Below are 25,639 nucleotides of genomic sequence, written 5' to 3' on the forward strand. Positions count from 1 at the left end.
TTTCTCAAAGCTGAAAGCGAACAGAAGTACATGCAGAGAAGCATATTCCCCACCACCGTCCCATACACACAGGCTACTTCTTGGGTTAAAGAAGATCAGTTGTAGCATGGTTACAAGCGTTAAAATAGCATGATGACAAAGTTCAAATATCCTGAAATATTTTTGACACATGAAGTGGTTGTAAAAGTCTGAAAGAATAACTAAATCCCCAGTTTATCTCCCATTACCTGCCCATTCAGGTAAGCTTATGGGTGAAGTAAAGAAGCAACAGAGAAGCAAGAAGACAGTATCAGGAAAACAGAGAGGGGCAAAATCTCAAAATAAAATGCAACTGCCTAGGTCAAAGACAGTTGGCGCAGTAAAGAAGATAAAATTGGAAGAAGGTTGCAAGCCCAGGTCAGAACTGGGAGTCATTAGAAAGCAAGTTTAGCGGAGACGAAAAATAAAAACCAGATTAGGAAGGGTTTGGGATGAAATTACAGGAAGAACCCCAAGAATCTACGTAATCAGCCTATGTATTCAGAATTTCAGGCTGGAAGGGAGATGGGGCAATAGAACAGGCAGATGGGGCAGGAGACTAGGTCAGGCATTTCTAAAACATAAGCGGAAACAATAGGAGAATAACAGGGGGAAAACTGACAGATCAGCGACGCAGTCTAGTATTTGGAGACTATCACAGAACATCTTGCCTTTCCTGCAAGAAAGAGAGCTAAAGGCTGGGGGATGTTGCATCATAGTTACCTTTTTCTTCCAAAAAAAAAAAAAAAAATCGTGAGCACATCAGGCAACAGCAGAGGCAGCACAAACACTAGAAAGGAATCTGAGAGTGTAGATGGGGGAATGTGACCTGGAATAAAACTGCCCATGGCTAGGAAGACAACAGAACTCAAAAAGGAGAATGACTCTGTAAGCAGAAATAGGCAGCCTGCATACAGGAACACAAGTTGTTAGTGAGCAGCAAACAGAAGTGGTAAAAACATCAGTGTCATGAAAAAGGCAGGCAGGGAAAGAGTCATGATCATGTCAATGGAAGGAAGAAAAAAGGGGAAAGAAAAGGAAACAGTGAGAAAGGCAGCAACGGTGACAAAAGATAGGTAGAGGCTGAGAGGTCTAAAAAGAACGTGGATAAAATGAAGGACTCAAACAAGAAACTGAGTTATAATGTGAATGTGGGATCAGGATTTGTGTTTGCTGCAGGACTGGGGAGAGGCTGAAAAGGACAGAACTAATGAAGCCAGAAACATGACAATAGGTACTTGGTACTGACAGGACACACTTGCAACACGCTGTGAGAACACATTTGTGGAGGCTTCTTTTGCCAGGCAGCCCGTCTAGACAAAAATACTTACGGAGACAAACGAAAGCAGTTAGGGATGCACTACCAAAAGGTATGGATAAAGACAGACGGCGGGAAAAGAGCTGCTCAGAGAGCACAGTCCTCCAGTAATGGTTTCAGCAGCTACCAAAGTTGCCCAAATAGAAAAATAATATGAGGCATAGGGGGCTGGCAAAGAGTGAACTCTGTAGCTATCTGCCATTTAATGTAACCAGGCAAATGAAGATGCACAAGCAAGCCAGCCAAGCATCCTGCGATCAGATAGCTTTCTGTGACTCACTGTAACAAAGCTAAGCTTGCTTTTTGCTAGTAATCCTGACAGCTCATCAAAACCATCACTGAAATTACATCTGTAAAATTCAAATCCAATCCAAACCTACATAGTTATAGCTACTTCTATGTAAATCAAAAATTATGTTCAACAAAGACAGGCAAACAGGCATTTATTAATTTCTACATGCTTGGCACATGCCAGACAAAAACCACAAACATTTAAATGTTTGAGTTTTATAAAAACAACAGCACTGAAAAGTCTGCTCTTAAAGCATGCCACCACCTCTGAGCTAAAATTCTTAGTCATCTCCCCAGTCTTGACACTTCCTGCAGCAAGCTTTGGTAAACTTCCTCCTTAGTTACAAAAACCCTACTTTAACATCAGACAAGCCATTTTAAAGCTGCTTGACTTTTAGCACACGGTCTGTCTTCCTTAGGCTTCAAATGAAAAAGGCGATACAGTGTTTGCTTATCAGAAGATAAACGTGCAGGTAAGAAGCAACTTCAGCACGGAAAGGTTTAATATTTGTATTAGTATTTGTTTTGAAATAGAACTGCATTATAAAACTTGTATACAGTGTTTTCTACGTAACTACTTTATGGTGCACTCAAAGCTCAAGCAGAATATCTGTACCGTCCATGCATTACCGAACACATTTCATTGCTAAGATGTTGCCACTGTGAACCATCATGAACTCTACACGTAAGTATTATCTGAATATATTTTGAAAGGAGGGGAACAGAAGAAAATGAAACGGAAACATTTCTACCTGTTATGAACCTAACAGTTTAGATCCTAACGTTCTCAGAAGCATTAATTTACTACTTATATGCATTTACATTGTTGCATCTGAAATTTTTAGCATATTTTTAAAACCACAAAGATTTATGTATATCAATTTTCCAGAGACAGTTTCACATAACTAGCAGTATAGTAACTAATGATTTAGCTCAAACTGCATGAAACTAGCTTCAGATAAAAAACATACTATGTAGTGGACATATTTTACATCACTTTTCTCATACTGAGATATGCAGAGACTTGGGGGAAAAAAAAATCTGTTCTGTTCCAGCAAGTTAACATGAAAAAAAAAAATCTCTTTCATTACAAAAAAATCATTCCATGTACAGGAATTTGTTTATAAAAAGTGTAATATTAGAATGCAGTTCAACTACAGCAGCAGTAGCTGGAAACTTTTTTAAGAATTATTATGCTCTAAGCCTTAACTGCAAAAGGGAGGCGAGAACAGGAAATAAAGTTTAAAAGAACTGTAAAGACCTTTTCACCTAGGCCTCCGCTTGGCTCCCTCGTAGAGGATCTCCTCTACTCTTGTGACAACCCTTGGGCAATACTGCTGCGACAGTGCCTCGTGTTTTGTTTTAAGTGCATTACCATTTACATGACTGCTAAAAGCTCATACTTTGAATCGCTCTCAGGATTTCTCTCCTAAGGCCCGTTTCTGGTGAGGTGGGGGCAGGGGGGAAGGTGACATTCTCTCCAACAACGTCACTTAAGTAGAAGCCTTAATGATCAATAATGTTGTAGATGTACCTGATATTTGTAAAGCCGGTAGCAAATCTGATGTTAATACAAATAGTAACAGGTGTGAAGTTTTAAACAATTGAGTCTAATCTTATTTTTACTATAACAACATTAATATAAAATTGTTGGGGGGGGGGGAGGATCAGTAAAGTGTAACAATAAAAATACAGTTTAGAGCTCTAACATACAAATTAATTTGTTCTCTTTTATGTCTGCTGAAGAGGAGGACGTATTTAAATAGGCTGCGAGAAAATGGTCAGCAACCAAGTAACACTGGTTCTCTTCTGTGGAGAAATCTGGAGGTCATTTTCTACAGAAATACCTCCAAATGTTTCCATCAATGAAGGAAAAGCATATGCCAGTACCAGGAGTCCAATGGGACACAAAGTTCATGTATATCAGTCGCCAGCAACTGTATCCAGCTTGCACACAGCTCAAATTATACCTCAAATCCCCGAAACACCCAGAGAACCCATCGATGGAAGCTGGATTGCAGCGCTGTTAATTGGCACAATTTTGATTAATATGATATTTGCTATTACTATTATTCTTCTATGGAAATGCTGCAAAACGCCACGTCTAGTTGATTCAAACTGGGCAGGCCGTTCTCCATTTGCAGACGGAGACACGCCAGATGTCTTTGTGGAATCTGACCAGGCTACCAAACGTTCCTCGATTTTATCTATGCTGCCTTGGAAATTCAGGCAAGATATGCACTTACCAGATTATTCTTTTGCATCAGAGAAACCATCCAATTGCACTACAAACAATAAAGACAGCCAATCGTCTGCCACAGGAGAAGACCACTCGGTTTCAGTAGTGACCAGTATTTCAGTTTCCAATACAAATGCATCTCCGTCTCCCATCTCAGAAGGGGTAAGCTGTGCATGTGACTCATGTCCTCATCCAGCTCCTTCACCTGAATCCCATGACCTGCCGCCCCCACCTGACTGGCTCAGGGAACCATCTGAGAGTCACTGTCTGGGTCTCGGCGAATATCAGGAATTGCACTCAGAAACACAGGAACAATTTCCCCCACTTCCTGAGTTAGCTGTTCAAGAGAGTCATGAATCACTGCCGCAGCTGCCACTGCCAGAACATCCTCTGTAGAGTGACCAAACTGCATTCCAACGTACTTCACGTTTCTCTTAAATGGAGTATTCTTTAAATAACTCAATAAAAGAGAAGTTGATGCAGGCAAGAACTGTGAGACCACATCACAGGCAGTTCCTCAGCATTTCTTAACTTCAGCTTTCACAAAGAGAACAACTTGTTTCTGCCTGAAGCAAATGATTTCGAAATACAATATGGATGGAGCCCACCGCACCTAATGATACCTTGTGATTCCAGATTTTAGAGACTACAGAGAACAGTATAAACACCTGTGTATGTCTGTATATACATTATATATAAAATATACACGCATAGACATTGAGCTTCAAGAAGCAGAGCACAGCTTGAGAGAGGAAATCAGCTTCTAAAATTGTTTGCTCTACTAGACTCTATAACTAAATGCAATAAATTCATTTTTTTCAGAATGTCTTTCACAAGTCAATTTTAATAAAGCTTTCTAATTCAAAGAGGTATTGGTAACCTGTATACTTAAAGCACAACTGAATACTTGCTTACGTACAAAACTTAAAATTAAAAACAAAATTTGTGTGTCTTGGCACACATACATGTTGTCTATCATTCATACAAAGGTCTATTTTCTGCGTATGACTGGATAACAACTTGGCAACAATGGAGTGCAGGTGTTTAAAGCAAATCCCCATTACAGTTATCAGTTGTTTTGTATTAACAGCAATGAGATTTCCTTTATTGCCAAAAAATATATATACCATTGCCAAAATCTCCAGTCACTTCACACTATTTTTTGGTAACGCAGAGAACCGTCAAGTAAAAACATAACATAAATAGTGGACGCTCAAAAGCCGACATGGCTCCAAACACACAAAGAACAACTATAAAAAGGCTTTATATATATAAAAAAAGCTAGATACTTTGATTTTTGTGGACAAAATACAAACAATTTGTGGAACACCCAGGCACATGATTAGCTGTGCACATTTACTAATTTATTCCTCCGAAGCAGTACATTTAGAATGCACTTAATCTTATTAATATAAACTTTAAATTGATGTTGCCTGTATGCTAGATTCCTTTCAACTCAAGATGTCTGACTAAGGTTTTTACAGGTTCCTTTCTTGGCCCTGAGTATAAGTGAAGCTCAGGATTCTGCCTAAAATCGCGCATTTTGATAAAGTAACTTTTTGGGTAGTTGGAGAGTAGTTTCAGAGATCAATTAAAATCAAAATATTTTACAAGTATTTGAATGTTCGGATTCATAGGAAGAAGCTGCTAGATGCCGAGGCTAGCTTTCCATGACATCGCTGCAAAACGGCCAAGAGCTTGTAATTTTGAGCTCTTTGGGGCAGGGAATGTATTTGTGAATGGTGCACAGAGCGCTTGGTTGCACATAAAACAACAACAAACTTCAAAATCTTTAAATTACCACTGAAAATTAAAGCCATTAGGTTGTACATATGCATTGTATGCTGCTGTGCATACAACAGGCATAGGAAAAGATAGTTACAGCTGCTTCTTATCACTTATGTAAGATGCATGAAAGCGTGTCCCTGAAAAATCACATTTGTTACTTAAAGAATTTTTTACAGCATTATAAACCATACCCACTCTTACCATATTGTGTGGAGAAATTCAGGTAAATATTTCCCACAGAAATCTGTAAAACCCTACAAACTGAGCTGTATTTTATCTGACAATACAGTGACAGCCTGATCTGAGGAGCAGAAAACTGAACATTTTTAAATTGTAAAAAGACACTCCAGCAGTGTAGATTAAGAAGGTTCAGGATAGGAAGCCTAAATTAATATTAACCATTATTACAAGAGCATGGATTAAATGAAAGTTCAAAAAGAAGATAACTTAAATGACTTTTTAAATAGGATCACTTAAAGGGAATCATAGGTTAAGCTAAGATAGTCTACAAAAATTCCACTTGACACTCTTTGCACAGGCAAACTTACATGCTATATTTTGATGCAGTAACGTATCTAAAAAGTGTTCAGAGGAGTTAACTAATTCAAATTACAAAATCCAACTATTTTATTGAATAGGCATGCCTTGCCATAAATTTGAGTCAGCACCAACGACAGCTCTGCAGTCCTTCGATGTAGTGCAGATCAGGTGGTTGCAGAGCCCCAGCTAGCAGCAATACGATGCAGCTGAAGAGGCAAGCACAATCCACAGACAGCAACTGTAGCTACTCTCTAGAACAAGACGACCTCTAAGCTTAAATCTTTCATAGAAACGATGTACTGATATTGCAGAAGAGACTACGGTAAGTTCGTTTTTGTTTTTCATCACAAAAACCTACTACAAAATAAGAGACAGTAATAAGATCAAAATTATTAGTTAACGACAGACGCTTGCACCAGAGATTTGCTGCAGTGTCAGAGATTTCTTACTAACATTAATTCAGCTTTCAAACATGTATTACCAGTTTTGAGAATGTAATTAACACTATAATAAGAAAAAACAATGTGCATGTTGGCATGAGAATGGAATTTGGGTTTCAAAATCCTTAACAATTTAAGATGCATTTTAACCAATTCTATTTAAGCAAATAGTGTGCATGTATGGGGGGGGGACTGCTACGTTACTGCAGAGATTTGTAAAGCAGATCCAGTTGACAGCCATTTTTTCATCCAGTATAAAAGAACACATTATTCCAAATATAATATAGGCTTGAAATCACTAAAAACAAGAAGCAGACATTGTATAACATTTGGAAGAGACTTGCCTTTTCGGAAGAAAGCCCTCATTTGAGCTTGAGGGGGAAAGCGAGATGAAAAAACAAGTCTCATTCTGCCAGACAACATGACAGTCTATGAAGGGATGCTTTGTAAAGTCTCTCTTGAACAATTATAAAAAGGACTATGCTACAAAGGGGTTTATTGATATTTTAACTTAATTTCTCCTGCAAGTAGTCAGTGCAAAGACAACCCTTATAAATAAATAAAATATATTATATGGATTTAAAGGGTGTCATTTTGGTATATTTATTTTCAGGCAACAATGGAACACCAGATACTGAAAACATCTACCTGTCTGCTGGCTCTTCTGTTTTTCATACCCACTGTTCTGGGTATTTGTCCTTCTAATTGTACATGCTCAGGAAACAACAGGAATGTGGACTGTTCAGGCAGAAACTTAACTATACTGCCACATGGACTTCAAGACAACATTACATATTTAAATCTGTCCTTTAACCAATTTATAGATCTTGATCATCAGCTGACTAGATTTACCAATTTGAGGACCCTGGATATTTCAAATAATTGGCTCAAGAATGTTCCTGCTCATCTACCCAAGTCATTATGGGAATTATATGCCATAAATAACAATATTAAAGTTCTTCAGAAACTTGACACAGCTTACCAGTGGAATCTTAAAGTGCTTGATGTTTCCAGGAATATGGTGGAAAGAGCTGTTCTGATCAACAACACACTGAGCAGTCTCAAGTTTCTCAATCTCAGTAGCAACAAACTTTGGACAGTTCCAACCAATATGCCCTACAACATAGAGACGGTGGATCTATCCAACAACTTCTTGTCACAGATACTTCCAGGAACGCTGCTGAGACTACAACACCTTACAAGCCTTTACCTGCACAACAACAAGTTCACATACATTCCTGACAAAGCTTTTGACCAACTCTTTCAGCTACAAGTAGTAACACTATATAACAACCCGTGGTCCTGCAGCGACAAACAAAATATCCCTTATTTGCTTAAATGGGTGCAGGGAACAGCTGCCAATGTCATAGGGGCTCCCTGTGCTAACGAGACCGTGCTTTGGATGAACGCCACACCAACTTCAGCTGCTCCCACAGTTACAGAGTCTAACCTCACGATTAAAGGAATGAAGGCAGCAGACAGAACTACTTCGCCGATGGCAACCGAACCAAGTCCAGTGACAAAAACGCATAAACAATTCAAAGCTAAGGAAGTTACTTTAACTGCTACCTTAAGCCAAACTGTACTGTTTACAAGCACAGACCGACCACTACTCCTCTATCCAGAAGATCTGACCACCAGGAAAGTGAGCTTGCATGAAGCAGCAGCCACACGTACAATCTACATTAAAGATTCGACTGAGGTGAACTCGAGCGTGGTTCGTTCGACAGAATCATCCACCACCACTCCTATGACTCTGAGCATTACCAGTGGAATGCCAACAAACTACTCTAAAATGCCTCAAAGCACAACTGCTACCTTAAGGAAAGAGGAATCTACTACAAATATTTTGAATACTCATGTGCCCTCCAAAGCACATATCTGTGAGATACATTTGTTTCATGTTATAATGCTTAATGCAGTGGTAATGTTTATTGGTTAAGGGCTTGTAGTCTTGTGAAGTTTATTCCTGTGATACATAGCTGGAGTAAAGACACCCAGGTCAATTAATGAATGAAGATACAAGAAATTCAAAGTTCTGACTCTGATCTAAAGAGAATAACAGTTCTTCAAGAAGTGCACACTAATGTCTTGATACTAAGCTGCTACTTATTTTAATATGTCTTAATTGAGTGAAACTAACCTATGATTTTGTTTTTAAAAATGTGCTTATTTTGTATTTAAATTTTTAATTTTACTTGCACAGAATAAAACATCAGAATTTTACGTACTCATTTTATGTATGGTTTTGTCATTAAACATCTGGAAAAAACAGAAGGCCTGTATCATATCTGCATCGTTTTGCTTGACTTGCCAATCAGCAATTCTTGTAATATAGTAGCACAGATCCTTTTTAAGTTATGACGACATGCAAAAGGAAGGGGGGGGAAAAAAAATTGAACCTAATTGTTTCACTTACCAGAAGTTATTCCTGGGGAAATGGCTAGCATGTATATCTATGTTTGCTTCATATGTATTAAGTACTTTAAATATGAAGAACAGTTTTAAATTTAGAAATTAAATATGATAATGCCATGATGTCTACTAGGAGGGGCTAAAAGGAGAAGACAACATGGTCTAACTTTGGCATGGCGAAAGTGATAGGGGCTGATTTCTCTTTTTGCTCTGTCTTGACTTGGAAGCTGCAGGCAAGCTATTTCTCGCTCTCCATACTTCAAAAAAAAAGATAAAAGTAGAGAAAAAACACAAGATGTTCAATGCCATGACACTCCTGGACAACAAAGAGCTTATCTACACAAATTAACGAAATGAACTGCCTTAAATCGAATATTTCAAGTTGCATACAAAAATCTGAAATAATTATTTCATTATGCTTAAAAGAATATCACAGCTTGGCAGGATTGTATTAAACTACTACTTTCTGAACAGCAGAATGAAACATCAGCCAATTTCTAATGCAAATTATGTAACATAAGTCAGTTATGTAATTGGTTGACAAGCTAACTGTAATTTAAACAATCCTTGAAGTGGCCTTGTGACTTAAAAAAAAAAAAAAAAATTAACATAATCCATGGCATTGAACATGCCCAAATCATTGTCTTATAAGGATGAGCATGAATGTTATTTTCCTTGATATCTGCACCATCAATGAGTAGAAATAGTTGCACGCATGGTTCTGTCCACTCTAGCACAATAATCTAAATTATGCAGCAAAGGTACTTGATATACTACAGGTAAAGTTTTGCAAACAGCATGAAATGAAAACTGAAGAAAAAGTTCACTGAAAAAACTTAAGAATTATTCACTTAGTATTACAAACCTTTATTAAATGTTTTCCATTCATTTCAGGCCATTTAATTTCCAGCTGTTGTAGCATGAAGGCGCTACAAAACCCAGAAAACCTCGCCACTGAGACTGGAGTCCTCTACCTATTTCTCCTAGGTGTTAATGAGGGCTGTCAACCATTTACAACTACTAGTATCAGAGAAATCACAACTTTCCAATTGTGAACAATATTTCTACAACCAGAAATGTATTTTAATTTCTAACAGGAAAGTAAATGTTACACAATGAATTTGTACAGTTATTTCATTGGCATTTAAGTCAAAATAAAGTTAAGTTTGTATTGAATCGAATTAGTGGTAGTGCTTCATTTCAAATATGCATGGCTACCATATACTCTTGGGGATAGGGAACATCACTGACTAGAAACTGTTTTAATATACAGACCTATCTTAAACAGGTATCTGGTTAATTTTTGTATCTTATGGGAAAAAATTATTGCATAATCAAGTTATATTATCTGGATACTCGCATCTTCTCCAATATTGTTTATTAATAAACTGATGAGATTATGGTAATATAGACCCTACTCTTCCTACCCTTTAGAACTTGCAAACACCTAAAGCATATGCCTACTCACTTCAAAAAAGACAGCTCTCTCACACTTTCTCTCAATAAAATAAAATAAAAAGTCACTTTAGGCAGACAAGTACTAGTTATCCAAGTCAAAGTTTAGACAACCTAGACCATAAGCAACATATACATGGTACCTTCACTGGCCTGTGGAAGCGCATTACAGAAAGGGGCTACCATGCTGACTGAAAAAGATGTCTCATTGCACAGACTCCATCTATTATTTTCCCAGATTAAATAATCTGACATGAACTGGTAAATTCCACCAACTAGGATCAGTACTAAAAAAGTGTCACTGCCTGCTTCAGTCTCTTTGGACAGCCAGTGTATTTGCTAAGCATTAACTCATTATAAGACAGTATCAACCTACTCACCATTTTCAGAATTAGGTATTTCCTAGAATTACCTCACTCATATGATTTTATCCTACCCAGTTTACAGCAGCTTAGTTGCAAGATAAGATAGAGACCACTAAATGAGGTGCTAGGGCTAAAATACCTTGAATATATTATTATATTATGTTGAATTATATTATATTGAGGGAATTATGTGAAATACTACATGTACCTTTGCTGTACAATTCAGTACATGATGCCAAATCCTACTGGATGCAAAGAAGAGTCTTCATGGAATCACCTCTAAAATGCTTCGAGTACGCCTCCCTTACAACAAGGCTATTCAGAGAACAGTGAACGCTGTCTACAAAAAACTCTCTTTTTCAGAAGTTGTTCAGGACAAAATTGCAATTTCCCATACTGGATGATTTGCTACCTGGACTTCAAAGTCTTATGTGTGCTGATAAAAGCCTGGAAGTGGAAATGGGTTTCTGGGGTTTTTTCAAAATGCACTTACAAGATAGCATATACTCATAAGGTATACGGGAAGACATGACTGGGAGGAAACCAAAATTCACAGGCAGGTATGAAAGCAAGATGGCACTGCCTCTCAAATTCTAGGGCTACGCTCTCTATCCACAACTTGCCCAAGTTAGGTGCAAGCTAGAGGGCTTCATAGTCAGACTGCTTTCAGTAAAGCAGGTTTCCTTGCATTTAGGTTTCCTTGTATTTTTCTTGAATACCAACGAGTTGATAACAGAGTGGTGAGTAGGCAGGCAAACGTAGGAGTCATGTACTGTTCGTTGCTTGGCAACGGTGCAGTCACATTGAAATAAAACTGATAGGCATGGATGTGAACGCTACAGAATCAGTTTGTTTAAAACAAACATGCTGGTCATTGAGCCTGAGTCAACTGTTAAAGGATTTATCCTCAGAGAAATTATTTTTTCCAAAATATCTATTTAACACTACAGTATATATATATATATATATATATATATATTTATCTTTTTTTAATGGTGTTACCTTGTATGTGTTAATGGCTTACCCCAAAAAGGTATAGCATACCTTGTAATAGAAATATGTTTGCTTTTAAAAAGTTATAATTGCCATGGGGTAGTTGTGGCCTGAAGCAATAACTCAGAGGTGTGAATTCCCATGTTTTCTATTAATTTGTTTGGGACATTAGCTTTAAAACTTAATGGCAATACTTTAGGGTCAATATTTATTGACTCATTGATCATCTTTGTAAGAGAGCAGGGATTAAGGAAGAAAATTGGCTTTGAAAGTCAGGTTGTTGCCCAGGAAACAAAATGCAGAGAGAAATGACAGAAGAGATTAAATTCCATAACACAAGGAGGATATAAACTGATCCAGATACATCAGTAAAATGACTCAACGATGCCCTAGCAACTAGATCTCAAACTAAGCCTGCTGCAAGCCCTCAAACATACTGGCAGCTCCAATCTAAACAGTCTTTTCACATTGCACAGCTTAAAAAAGCACATCTGGCTTTGAATCACAGGACAAACAGCCCAAATAAGCACTACTTTGCCATGCTCCTTTTAGGAGAAAAGATCCCAGAATATCATTTCAGAAAACAGGCCAACCCGTTAAGTTTGAAAAAGTATTTCTTCTCATGGAAGAAAGTTGAAGAATTACATAATTACTGAGGATAAATTAACAACAGGGGAGGTAAAAGGAAGTAATATTTGAACTGGTAACAAGGCTTATGTCAAAGTGCAACTATATTTAGTTAAGCATCCTGTAGCTGGATAAAATTTACAGAAATCTGTCCCTTGCTCCCACTATATGGAAAGGAGGAGTGCATATCTGACTTGTACCATGGTTTAGCAGCAATTTTTCGTCTTCCTTTGAAAAATCGAGATTTGCGTTCATCCAAAATCCTTGGCGCACAGTTTATAAGGCTATTCTATTTAAGGCAGCTTCTCAAATGAAGTTGCCAGGTAACTTGGTCAATGACTAAAACTTTAGAATTTACATAGAGTTCAGTATCACAACACTAGGGAAAGTGTTTCCATCCCTGTAAGACTTCAGAACTGTATAGAACCATAAGAGATCAGAGGTGTTTTTGGAGCTCATTCTTGTTTATAGTCCTTTTCTTATTCCAAGGGTACCCCTCCACAGTGGATAGTTTGCCAACTTTTGAACCCACCAGCTAGGGGAGAAGTGGGGATGGGACATAGGGATAACAAAGCAGCATTAGAAAAAGAGCACAGCAAACTTCCACAAACGCTTGCCCCCAACTTCTCTCAGGTGGCCAGTTACAAGAAAGGATCCTTTTGTGCTGTTTAAACGATGTTCAAGCTTTTTTATTCTTTTTCAGCCACCCATTCCTTTCTGCCGAATTCAACAATTTTTAAGCGTCAGTTACTAAATAAAAGCTCACAGCTGTCCGTGCTACTTCGTCAAGGAAAACAAGTAGAAATGCAGAGTTACACAAACAATAGATATTTTAAATTTTCATAGTGACACAAAGGGAATTAAAACCATAGTAGTGACACATGTGGAATTAAAGAGTTGCTATTCTAGGAATTCTATACTGCCTGAACAGCTACTACTTAAGCCAAGAAAATTCAGAAAGATGAAATGAGCTATTTTGGACAAGTCAGAAGATGAAGAAATATTTGTCTTTATCATTTTCTTCTGAAGTTGTGTTATATTACTGTGTGATCAGCTACTAGTAAGCTGATAATTAAAAAGTATTTGGCAGTGTTTTCTATATAAAGTTCTCCCCCTTTTTCAACTCAGACATAGAAACAGAAATTTAACTTACAAATATACCTATTGTCTCAATAAGCAAATTCTACCTCTTTGTGGACAAGCTTCACAGCCAAATTCCAATATACACATCCATGACAGAGCCAGACTATGAAACTATAGTTACAGTCAATAGCTGACACAATAAACAAGTGGCATACTGCTTTATCATATTAGCTTTATTCGGGCCCATTACTGACTTGCCCAGACCTGTCAAGGTTTACTGGCAAACATCTGTGTATTCACATCCTGAGTTGGCAGCTTTGTCCAACAAACATAACATACCTAAAAACATAATCAGTATTTAATGATGCTAAATATTACATACTTTCCCAGAAAAGGAAGCAAGGAGAAAAGCTGAACAATCTGCAAATAAATGGTGCAAAGATATCGGCCATAAAAATCTAACAGTTCTCATCAGTAGCCCTTACACATAGCTAGGAAAAGTAAATTCAACTGCACTTGATTAGATATTCTGCAGTGTTAAGCCTCATAAGGAAGAGCTATTATCACTTTCATGGTCTGGCTACATGAGTTGGCTACCAGGAGCCAAATCACAGGATGAATTAAGAGTATAAGGTAATCTCCTGTTCTCTCACCCCAGGTAAACATGAAGCTCCCTTCATACCCAAGGGAGGAGACTCCTAACTTCAGTGCTTGCGGTCACAGAAGCTCCTCTGACAAAACGGGGTGCAGAGTACTAACTTACAACAAAGTTAGAAAGGTAGGTCAATTTTCTCCATTTAAGAAACGCTGCTACTATCCAAAGTCTGTCAGGGAGACCACTGAATAAAAAAAATCCAACCCTAAACTTCAACACTTTCTGTGAAAAGGTGCAATTTTATTCCAGCACATTTCCATATATCCTCCCATCTGCGGTCAGTTCTTTCAGCTGACGGTATGCTTGACTCATGACAAGTAGTAAGCAGTACATATACTTTAAAGTGAATGATACTGTAGTCCATTTCAACGACAGATTATATATTTTGGTCAACATATCATCAACTTCATTCTTGGATTCGTTTATTACTCCTGGACATAAATAATCAAGACCAAAAGCGTGGTTAAACTATTCCCTAGCCTTTCTTTGGATAGCAGTGTTTGACTGTGGGAGAACTGCACGTTTCTCTAATTAAATATAAATCAAGAAATATTCATAGGTATCTTACACAGCTATTACACATTAACTTTAGGCAGTTATCTCATCTTCAGTAAACAAGGAACAATTCTAAACAACTGTTTAAGGCTTAAACTCTTTTGCCTCCTTTTTATGTATTCTGCTGCATAGAATTGGAGATATGGACCTCATAGTGCTGAAGGGACAGCGTTATTACATGTAAGACCATACTTCTCCAAATGCCCGCAAAACACGCGCTAATACTTGCTTTGCTTTTCGTCACCAATATTCTAACAGCGCACTTAAAACATTACTGCACCTTGGACTAGCTAACAGTGAAATACCAAGGTTTCAAATGCCAAAACAAAAGTAAAATAACCATTAGTATGACCAATTTACATAAACTGCTTGCAGGTCTCAGCTCCAAATATTGAAATAGCTTGTGAAATCTATATAACAACATATTTTTGCTAGGATCACTTCCACATGGACTCCTTATCACAGAATGGTTTACGTTGGAAGGGACCTCTGGAGATCATCGAGTCCAACCCCCCTGCTCAAGCAGGGTCCTCTAGAGCACATTGCCCAGGATCACATCCAGGCGGGTTTTGAATATCTCCAGCGAAGGAGACTCCACTACCTCTCTGGGCAGCCTGTTGCAGTGCTCTGTCACCCTCACAGGGAAGAAGTTTTTTCTCAGGTTTAGATGGAGCTTCCTGTGGTTCAGTTTCTGCCCGTTGCCTCTTGTCCTGTTATCAAGTCAGAATCACTATGCCTCTTAACTTCCTTCCTGATACAACACTGCTATTAAGTCAGACTGTGGATAATCTTACTTTTCTGATTTATTAAAAAAAAAAAAAAAAGAAAGGTAAGCGCTCAAGCATCTATCACATACTTTTGTATCAAGTTATTTCCAGAAATTCTTTCTTTATATGTGAAATGATTTGTTCTTACTCTGCAAATGAAAAAAAACACATTGCATGTCAAGACTTCACAGAATATATAAGGATGCCCTGGATCACTGCCAAACAGAGTAAACTTTGGGAAGATGGGTTATTGCTATCATTGGCATTTGCATGCCTGATTTCTTGCCTGAACAGGACAAGATAATAACATGCACGTTTTACTTTAATTGGCATGAAATACAACTGACTGAACTGAACTGGAGGAAGAAGAATGTGATGGGCAAACTGGTTTTTTTTAGGGGGGTGGGGGAGGAGTTTTGTTTGCTTGTTTGTTTGTTTTTAAGAGAATTTAAGACAATATCTTCTCTAATTTTGTGTACAGAGCAGACTTAAACCCAAGGGCTCTTTCCTCAAAGGAAAAGAGGCAGCACAGAGAACAATTCTGCAATCCTGCCACAGGCTTCCCTTGGGGACACTTCTGTCAGTTGGTCCTGCAGGTTCATGAGCTATGAGCCACGCACCAAAGGGAAGTGCATGTGTGTGCCTTTACAACATCCCCCCTTTGCATTCCCCTCCCACGGCCCCCTTTTTTTCAGGGCTACGGTAAATCACTCCTCAGCATGCTCACACAGGAGCAATGGCACCTTTTATGTTGAATGCCTTTTGTCTAGAGTACATGAATTTAGTTTAGCACAGATGCTTTAAATAATCCTTTCCCAAAGGCTTCCTACTGCTGCTGTGTAACTGGCTTTCAAAGAATAACAATCCAGGTCAGAGAAAAAAAAAGCACCAGTTCACTCTGAAGAGAGCTGACTTCTGCAGAACTAATGAACATCGCTTGTCTCATTAAACTCCCAAAGTCCTTCTGTTGAACATGTAAAAGATGCCACACTTACCCAAGTACAGACTGAAATACCATCATCCTACTCCAAATTAAGCTATCAAGCACTCAGAGTTGCCTTCAGTATCTACTTGAGCTCCCTGTGCATCTCACCAGAAGAGAGGGAGAAGAAATTGCATTTAAACAGTCTCAATTTGTAATAAACTATGCAAGGATACAACAGCAGTTTTAAATATACTTCTATAGAAAGTATATTTAGTTAGTAGGGGTTTTTTTAGTAATAAACTACATATATTAATAGTTTTGTTGCTCATTCAACATCACTCTTCCGAAAGAAGGGGAGGACCACCCCCCCGCCATATGTTTGCCTTAGAAAAAGGTCAGGTATCGTCCCAACAGGAAGTGTTCCTGAAAGTATATTTTCTATTCTTTTCATTAAAGAAGCAAAGCAAAACAAAAAAAAATTCTTGTGATGTATACTCGCATGAGTCTCAGAGAAACAGTTTCTGAAACGAATTATTATTACTTTGACAGAATTCAGGGCAGGAATGGAAACACAGGCGGGAGCAGGGAGAAGAAATGACTCCAGCTGATCCTTCTCATTTGTGATAGAAGTCTGACAACTCTCCGAGCTTATTTCATTACAACAGTGAACAAACAGAACAACTGGGAGAAAACTTGAGTTTCCAAACATCCCTTTTTATTTCTGAATTTTAATAACCAGTCTTTTCTAATGACAGCAGTACAACTAATTTAGAAGGGGTCTGAATATGATACATCATATATAATTTTAAAACAGTTGAATGTCAGAATTGAAAAAGTATGTTGTCTAAAACAGTCAGCATGCTTTTAAAAAAAAACATTTATTTAAACTGATACATGCTGTCCATGAACACATACCCTTTTTTTAGCTATATGTTAAAATTTATATTAAGCCTATGCGGAAATCAACTTTTGCAAAATGCATCATCCAAGGATACGTAAATTTAAGTGTTCACACACTTAGTCACCCACCTACGCCACGCAACATTTAAAAACATACCTTTAGTTAAACTTTTGTAACTTTGTATGCAATTTAGTTTCAGGAATCTCTAGGAAAAAATGAGATTATAAACAAATGGAGTACTTTAAGACAGGCAAACTAGTTTCAGTGTCAGCACTACATACACTCTCTCACTGTCAGACTCTGTATCCCAGTTGAGTCTTTGAGGCATTAGCCTTCTAGCAAGCATAAATAGTGTTGAAACTTAAGTTTCAATAAATCTGTTCCTAGCGTAGACTTACACCGAACACTCAAACATCCCAGTAAAGTCATTCCACAAGTCTCACACTGCTCATTGTTTTATGAAAACTGTTAGATATGCAAATGTGTTTCTTTGAACATAAAATTGTTTCAGTTTTGGTTCAACAACTTATTACTGATTTTCCAAAAGAAAATTTACATAAACTAACCCTCTTTTTAACTTTTTTTTGGTGAAATGTGAAAAATACACAAGATAATTTAATTTAATGCAAGTCAATTACTGTCAGGAACTCATAAGGCCACTTAATACTGCAAGTTGAAGTTTCATTTAAGATTTTGTAAAGACCCATTTCAGCCAGCCCAATAGGCCCAAAGGTGACTCAAAGACCTTAAAGAGAACAGGAAAGTGTGGTACTGTTTTTAAAGACAGAGAACCAGGACACAAGGTATGTGGTGCTACCCATCTGGTTTCCCTCCACTCCATCCAGTGAGCCAAGAGTGTCGAAAGTGAAGAAAAGGAGTCAAGTCAAACGAAGGCAATTTCCCAAGTTTTTCCCAAATAAAAGGAGGTGGAAGCTAAAGGTTGATTTGTATAAGTGTTTTCTCATATAGTTTCTATTTCAGAGCTATAAATCACTGGAAAAAAGTTTATGCAAAGCAGATAAGTTTTTTTTTCTTATGTAAGGAAAATTTCTTCATGCTACTTAGTCACTGTTCCTTTGATCGGCCTGGGCTTATGCATGCTTTAAGCACAGAAATGACAAGAAGCACAGGCCTTTTGCTTTCACTGCTACAAAAGCTCTCATTTCCAAATGGTAACAGTCATATTAAGCTTTCATTTTACTTCCACTTCTGGACTTCATTATCCCTGAAGTCTTCCTAAAAGCGATGTAAGAGTTTGAGAACTTTCACAGCAACAAATTTAATAGAATTTAAGCATTTCCTCCTTACATTACCTGCTTGACAGCAAGGGGTTTTGGTTGTTTCCTCACCTTTCCCTTTTTTTTTTTTTTTTTAAGCACAGAAAAACTCCTCTGACATGACTGAACAAAATTCCAGAAGGAAGAAACAGTTTAGAATTTACTTTGCCTTCCACATTGATATTGAACAGAAGTTCATTTTGTTTGTTGCTGTGAAAATCAAAAACGTAACATGAGAAATACGAGCAGACATACTCATTTGTTGGATTTCTAACTGTATCATGCTTAGGAATCCATATTTAAGCAGCAGAACTCAACTATAAAGTCAGAGGTTATACTCGTAAAGGTTCTTCAAAGCTTGCTGTTTATTTTGGCCTTCAACCTGAATTTGGAATAAGGCATGGTTATTACCCAGTGGTAAAATACTAAATAAATTGTCCAATTCTGAAAGTTGCTGTCTATTTGAAAACTGCCTATTTGAAAATGAATATTTCTGAGGGGGGATACGACAAAAGTCATATGGTATAAGAGAGCACAAATTTTCTAGGAAAGTAAGTTTGCAACTCAATCTACAATATAGTAAAAAAAAAGCACAACTGGAAGTGCTGAAAAATTATGAGAATAAAAAAATGTAGGGATTTAAAATTTTATTTAATTGAATAAAAAAATCTTAAATACACTTTGGATAAGTTTTCCTTTAGAAGTAAGTAAATTCCAAGAATGCCTTGATTACAAACATGTATTGACTAATTATGTAAATCATTCAATACAAACAGAAGCTGCTGCTGGAGAAGTGGTGTGCTCTGCCTGTTTTCATACAAACTCAGAGGCACTGCAGAAAGTGCGCCACTGATGACACCTCCTCAGCTCACAGCAATGCTTTAAACTGGAAGAGGCACTGCCAACAAAACTGCCACCACTGGCCCCCCAGCAGCACTGCCACTAGCAGCAAGGAGCACGCTGTGGACAGCCGCGCTTGCCCTACCATCTAGAGTTCCCCTCCCAGCGTTACCCCAACAAGCAGCTCAAACATGAGCCCCTAAGCGCAACCATTCCTACCCATGCTACGAACAAGCATGCCATCAGCAAGAGTCCCACAAGCAAGCACCCCACTGGTGCCAGCAGCAGCCCCACCAGCATCCCAGACACATCCCACCAGCAGCAGAAGCCCCACGTGAAGTCCACAGCAGTGGTGCCACCAGCACGAGCTCAGCTGTTGCCAGCTGCACCAGCAACGGCCCCATTGGCAATAGCAGCAAAAGCAACACCAAGAGTCCCACTGGCACAAAAAGCATCGGCAAGAATCCCACCGCTGTGAACCCCAACACACCCACAAGATCTACTAGCACCAGTAAACGCCTCATTGACAACTTGACCTTCACTACCCCAGCCAGTGCCAGTGAGAACTCCCCAGTCCTCAGCGGCACCACCACCACGCATCCTGCGGATCCCCAAACCAGCAGTCCCGCTGCCCCCATCCCACACCTCACCAGCAACACCACTACCAACAGCAAAAGCACAATCAACACAGTGTACAGAAAAGGTACAACAGCTCTATTCTGCCTTCATTGCACTTATCACTTGGTTGTGAGCACAATCAGTATTCCTTTTTTAAAGAAGCCTGAGAATGACGTCTACTACTGAGCGTAATTATGGATACTGTTTTGAACATGCTGTCTTCACTCCATGGATTTTATAGTCCAATTACTTAATAACTAGATTTAAATACCTGGTTTAAATTATATACTTACTGCAATTGCAGCCTTGCTTTATTTCAATCAAATACAATTTTTTTTTTTTTTTTTTTTTTTGAACAGAGGTACCTCTGACTTAGACTGTAATATGACTAATATTAAACTCTGGGATAACCTTCAGAAATTTTTCAGTAGTGCAGCATATGTTACTCATTATCATGAATGATTTAACTTTCAGAGTAGGGAAGACTTAAAGCTTTCAGTGTTGCCTGATTGAAAAAACATGGTCTTTTGCAAAGCTTGTACTTCACACTTCTGCATTTGCTTTCCTTATCACTTTGCTTTCCTTATCACTTCAGCGATACACACACCTCGAACACTTTCAAAATCATGGAATTATTTTCTTAGAATACGTTAGTAAAACTGAAGCAATACCACGCTGTTGACTATGTATGAAACTTCTAAACATTTGTATTACTCTTGAAAAAGAGATATGGGGATTTCTGAGAAGTTTTAACTCCTGTTTTAGTTTGTTGCTCATTTTATATTTCAGGAAAAGACGAGAGTAAGGTCATTGACAAAGTCTTAAAATAATGTGACATAGATTTAGTTAACTTATATACTGAAAAACAATAAAATTCTTAAAAACTTCAGGTATGTTTCTGCAGGCACTCACAAACTACTGGGTGGAAAAACGATGGAAGTTCTGATCTAGAAAATATATCAATTCAAAAATACTCTATCACCAAAATTTAAGAAATAAGTTATTCTCAGATTCTTGTAAAGAAGTTGGTGTCCCTTTCTTAGATACACCTGATACTTTTGATTTTACATGTTTATTTTAGGTGAGGTGAAAGTTTCTTACCGCCGAGCAATGTAGTAGAAAACAGGATTGCCAGCTTTCGATGTCCCAGCTTGGTAGAAAATATTTAACGTTTTCAGTGCTTTGAACTCCTCTTTTTCATGTACCTGATGCCTAAAAAGCGGTACATTGATATTAACTTTTCACAAGCAACTTGACAAATAAAATCTCTTTACTTATATCTTTAGACAAAAGTATGAATAAGTTTACACAACTCCGAACCTTTTTAAACTATACAAATTACTGCTTTTTCAGGTTTTCAATTTAATTTTTGATACATAAATTAAAATCTTCTACTCAAAAACATAAAAGGTATTTGTAGAGCCAGCTTTTTAAACTCCACTTCAGAATGAAAGCTAGAATCTTAGCTACTTATAATACCTGACATGCCAAAGTCTGAAAAACCACAAGGCATTTTTCCCTTCACAATAATCTCATTACCTTGTCATAAATTCTTCAAATTTGGAACTAGTGAGATTTAAACTGGACCAATGGGTGTCTGCCACAGGTTTGTGCTCCGGAGGACCCAGATAGGCAAGAAGAGTAGCCATTTTGTCAAAAGGTCTTCTTCCAACAGCCTTGTGGTCCCTAGAAACAGCATATTACTTAAAAGATAAGTCTTTCTTCACTCAGCGTTTTTGATTTTTGTCCAACACCTTTTCTGTACCTTGAATATGCTAACTTTTTTTTTTTTCAAGCAAATTGTGTTCACTGAAGAAATGAGAAAAATGTGTTACACACGTAACAAAGATGTGACAGACACTGACATACAATTTTATGCTTGCACAAACGGTTGGCAGCAAAGAGGGCAACAGTATTATGCACATTTCCCAACAACAGGTTGTCAGTAAGACAAAAAAGCTTCCAAAGGTGAGATTTTCAGCCATGACATTCTTCTCAGTAACTGCTACAAAAGCATTTGAAAGTATTTGAGAATATTAATTTCCCATCTGCAACTCCCTTCTCCATAGCACTTCCAAAATCTTACCTGTTGCTGGAAAGGTACTGGCCAATTTTCTCCTGATTGTTCCACAGTAGTCGGTGCAGAGCAAGCACGTTGCCATCACTGATGAAAGACAGGCTGTGGTTGACAGTGTCGCTAGCTGGGCAATCAGATGCAATATCAAGGAAAAACCTGAAGTTGAAAACCAGTTATTCCCGTAAGCATGGAAGGGAAGGGAAAGCAGCTGAGTAGTGTTAATGCAAGTTAAAAGGCTATAAAGCATACTTTCTGCTTACTCGTTACACATGATAAAGACTTTTTGCCTAAGTTTCCAAAGCGCCTACCTTCGTGCCGCATCAAAATTACTTTTGACAAAATCATTAAAAGGCCGCATGTGTTCTTCTTTCGTAAAGAGGACGTGGTTGGCAATGCTCTGAAGTATCTAAATAACAGAAAGACAGATAAAGCCATGTATAAGTTTAATGTATCAACTGTTATGGTTGCCAGTGTAACTTCATCGTCAAAAATACCCACTTTAATTTATTGTGAAACCTCAAAACAAAGAGAAGCCATACAAACCAACAAATACAGAATACTTTCATGACACTTCCAAAACATTTTCTTCTATGGAACTATTAGAAATAAGTTCACTTATTTAAGAACTTTAATCAAGTTTACAACAGGAAAAGAAGCAGTCTTTCAAATACACTATTTAGTCCTACTATTTCTTCTGGAAACGATACAGACATATCTAAAGGCAGTAGCATATGCATACATAAAGGAAATTATAATTTCTCAACATTTAAGATGGGTAACATACACAGGCCACAAAGGTTACACACCATCATTAAGCTTTCATTTATTTATTTATTAGCAGGAAAATGTACTAAATGACACAAACCTAGAGATTAAGGACAACAAAAATGACTTCTTTAGAGTATGAATTTTTAGTATGAATTTTTAATCAGTGTCTGGCTACAAAAATTCTCACTATTCAAGAAGTAATGTTCGTTTCTTAATTTATTTTTAAGTAAGGTTAGAAGCTCAAGTGAAAGATGCCAGGAAGCATTCTGTTCTTTTACACCCAATTTGGAAAAATGTTTCTTCCATACAGACCTTTCCCCGTGATAGACTGTTGTGAGCGATAACATTCTTTTGATGTATAATCATTGCATAGAAATTACAGTTTAAATAAACAGTCTTTGCTACAAATAACTACAAGTTGAACTACATTTTCTCGTAACTATTCAATCAATGAAAGAAATCAAATCAGATAGAACACCTGGTATGACCAAATAAAAAATATATGCTGATTCACCTTTGACATCAGTTTCAACCCCCTTTCAATTCTTGGTGGAGGCTTTTTGTCTAAAATCCCTGCCTCGTAAGGGGAGACGATGGCAGGGTTGATGAACCGCAGGAACATAGCGCTTCCGACCGCTCCAATGCTGTTCTGAGGAAACCGCTGGCTAACAACCTATAAAGTTGAGAATTATAAAGAAATATTTTTGCATTAAAGAAAGGAGAAGAAAAGTTGAAAAAAAGTCTTGTATGTAGTGCAGTTTTAAGCACTCTTTCCACACCACTCAAGATCAATATATTTGGGTAGGATTTTCCTGACTTGATAGGTCTTGCATCACACAAAAATCAGGAAAGAGAGGCAAAAAAGAGGAGGAGGGGGCTGGGGGGGTGCTACTAGACACTGTCTAATTTTACTTCAGCTTTATATAAACTTTCTTGTTAGCGTGAAATTACTACGACAGTGGTCATACAAAGCCAAGCAAGTACGTTTCAAAGTTATTGACCACTTAATTCCCGGACCCTACCATTTAAAGCAAAACGGACAAGTGCCACGTGTTTGTACTCAGGCATGCATATTCTTCCAATCAAACACAGGCAAATCCTTTCAGTTTCTCTGCTCTTTTACTTGCATGCTTACAATTTCACTATTACTCACAAGAGCCTCTCCAAAAATAAAGTTTATGCTGTAAAGCTTCAGGAGTTATTTAAATTTGAGGGAAGGTGATATTTGGAGAAATACTCTTCAGACCTATCGTATCTCAAAAGGTTTGGCAAAGGTGGCAAGACAGCACGATCCAGAGCTGAGTGGAAAAATTTTGCTTGGCCAGTGTTCTCTGCCTGTAAATATGCTGCCTAAAATCGCCTAACAGGAATTTGCGAAAAGAACTACACGTTTAAGATAATTATTCTTTGCTAGCTAAAATAAAAAAAAAAAGTATTCTTTGAAACTATTTAAAAAACAAACACCTCCCCCCCAAACACACACACACCTACCACACACTCCCGGCTTTTCAGCAAAACAATTTCTTGTTAGGAAATCAACTATGTATTATAACTTCCAATTAAGAGGACAGTTTATCCACTAAATATCACCCAGCTGATTTTTCAAAAAATCTGAAGTTCCTTGGCGGGCAGGCAGGGATGTTATTCTCATTTTTAAATATTCTACATGCGGTTCTGTAAAGATTCAATATCAACATGTGCATCTTTGTGCAAGTAATGAGTCAGATTCTACCTTTCTCAAAATAAGCTTATCAGGTTTTATATTCCAGGAGTTACTTTAGTTAAAAAAAAATTTAAGAAAACAAACCTCATCTTACTAAAACGCTGTAAAACCTCACTAGAGCAATCTCAAATCATACTGAAATTCTTCTGAAAACAGATAAAGCTATTAGCACATATAGAATATATCATGAAACACTTTGTTTCAATAGCAACTTCATTTACAGTTACCTTGTAATTACTGATAACATTTTCTTGTAAAATATTAGTTTGCACAATGATTTTGCATTTAAACATGATTACTATTCTGCTCAGTTACAGCAAAAAGGGAGCATTTAATAAAAGTCTAAATTTCTATTCTGCCTCTGTTTTATTCAGCGTATTCATACATTGCATTTTGAGGTCATTGTCAAAAGAAAAGGATAAATCTTAACTCTGTCAACTTATATATAAAAGTAAACAATATTACTATGCTGATAACCTAAACTTTTTTTTTCCTCTTACACAATAAGTTACTTAAAATGGGAAATCTGCTTGTCTTATCTTAGTAAACAAATACAAATACTGAATTTTATTGCATAGTCACAAGGCAAACAAAGGAAAACATGTCAGAAGCAAGACATATAAGCCTCTATTTCTCCCGATAACCCATATGTGTTAAATTGTCCTCCTCCCAAGATGCAGGCTGCAGTCAAGTTATCTACCAAAGTGTTAAAACAACTGAACAGACTCATTTTTCCCAAAACCAAGGAAAACATTTTCCTTCCGCATTTTTTTTGTTCCATTTGAAGATGGTGGCAAAGGTAGAAGAATCAGAATATTAAATACTGAGCAGTAAGGTTAAACATATCTTTCGGTTTACTCAAATAGGCACACAGAGAATATTTTTAAATATAACTTAATTCCAGTGTTAATTGAAATGGAAGCTATTTTGTGCCAGAATTAGTAGAATGATTTTACAGTGA

At 37.4% G+C, this 25,639-nt stretch overlaps 3 protein-coding genes across 12 annotated transcripts in view; 2 read left to right on the plus strand and 1 right to left on the minus strand.

Annotated features, from left to right (window-relative positions):
* NF1 (neurofibromin 1) overlaps positions 1–25,639 on the minus strand; it is a 199,382-nt gene that overhangs the window by 38,431 nt on the left and 135,312 nt on the right. For all 9 annotated transcript variants that reach the window (XM_068910198.1, XM_068910203.1, XM_068910200.1 and 6 more), the window contains 5 exons: positions 23,470–23,628; positions 22,496–22,593; positions 22,197–22,343; positions 21,650–21,796; positions 21,212–21,322 (listed from right to left, as the gene is read on the minus strand). In XM_068910198.1, coding sequence (XP_068766299.1) covers positions 21,212–21,322; positions 21,650–21,796; positions 22,197–22,343; positions 22,496–22,593; positions 23,470–23,628 — 662 coding nt within the window. The remainder of the gene's footprint in view (positions 1–21,211; positions 21,323–21,649; positions 21,797–22,196; positions 22,344–22,495; positions 22,594–23,469; positions 23,629–25,639) is intronic.
* EVI2B (ecotropic viral integration site 2B) lies at positions 1,945–5,059 on the plus strand. Of its 2 annotated transcripts, XM_068910315.1 has the most exons (3): positions 1,960–2,100; positions 2,188–2,312; positions 3,374–5,059. In XM_068910315.1, exon 3 carries the CDS (start codon positions 3,405–3,407, stop codon positions 4,260–4,262), a length of 858 nt encoding a protein of 285 aa, XP_068766416.1. In that variant the 5' UTR covers positions 1,960–2,100; positions 2,188–2,312; positions 3,374–3,404; the 3' UTR covers positions 4,263–5,059. The 2 variants fall into 2 exon arrangements, with proteins under 2 accessions (XP_009688697.1, XP_068766416.1); XM_009690402.2 differs by lacking the exon at positions 2,188–2,312 and having other exon boundaries at positions 1,945–2,100; positions 3,374–5,056.
* On the plus strand, positions 6,328–10,225 carry OMG (oligodendrocyte myelin glycoprotein). The gene is made up of 2 exons (XM_009690401.2): positions 6,328–6,516; positions 7,248–10,225. The coding sequence occupies exon 2, from the start codon at positions 7,254–7,256 to the stop codon at positions 8,574–8,576; it is 1,323 nt and encodes a 440-aa protein (XP_009688696.2). The 5' UTR covers positions 6,328–6,516; positions 7,248–7,253; the 3' UTR covers positions 8,577–10,225.

Source organism: Struthio camelus, chromosome 16, assembly GCF_040807025.1.
Source record: "Struthio camelus isolate bStrCam1 chromosome 16, bStrCam1.hap1, whole genome shotgun sequence".
Classification (NCBI taxonomy): domain Eukaryota; kingdom Metazoa; phylum Chordata; class Aves; order Struthioniformes; family Struthionidae; genus Struthio; species Struthio camelus.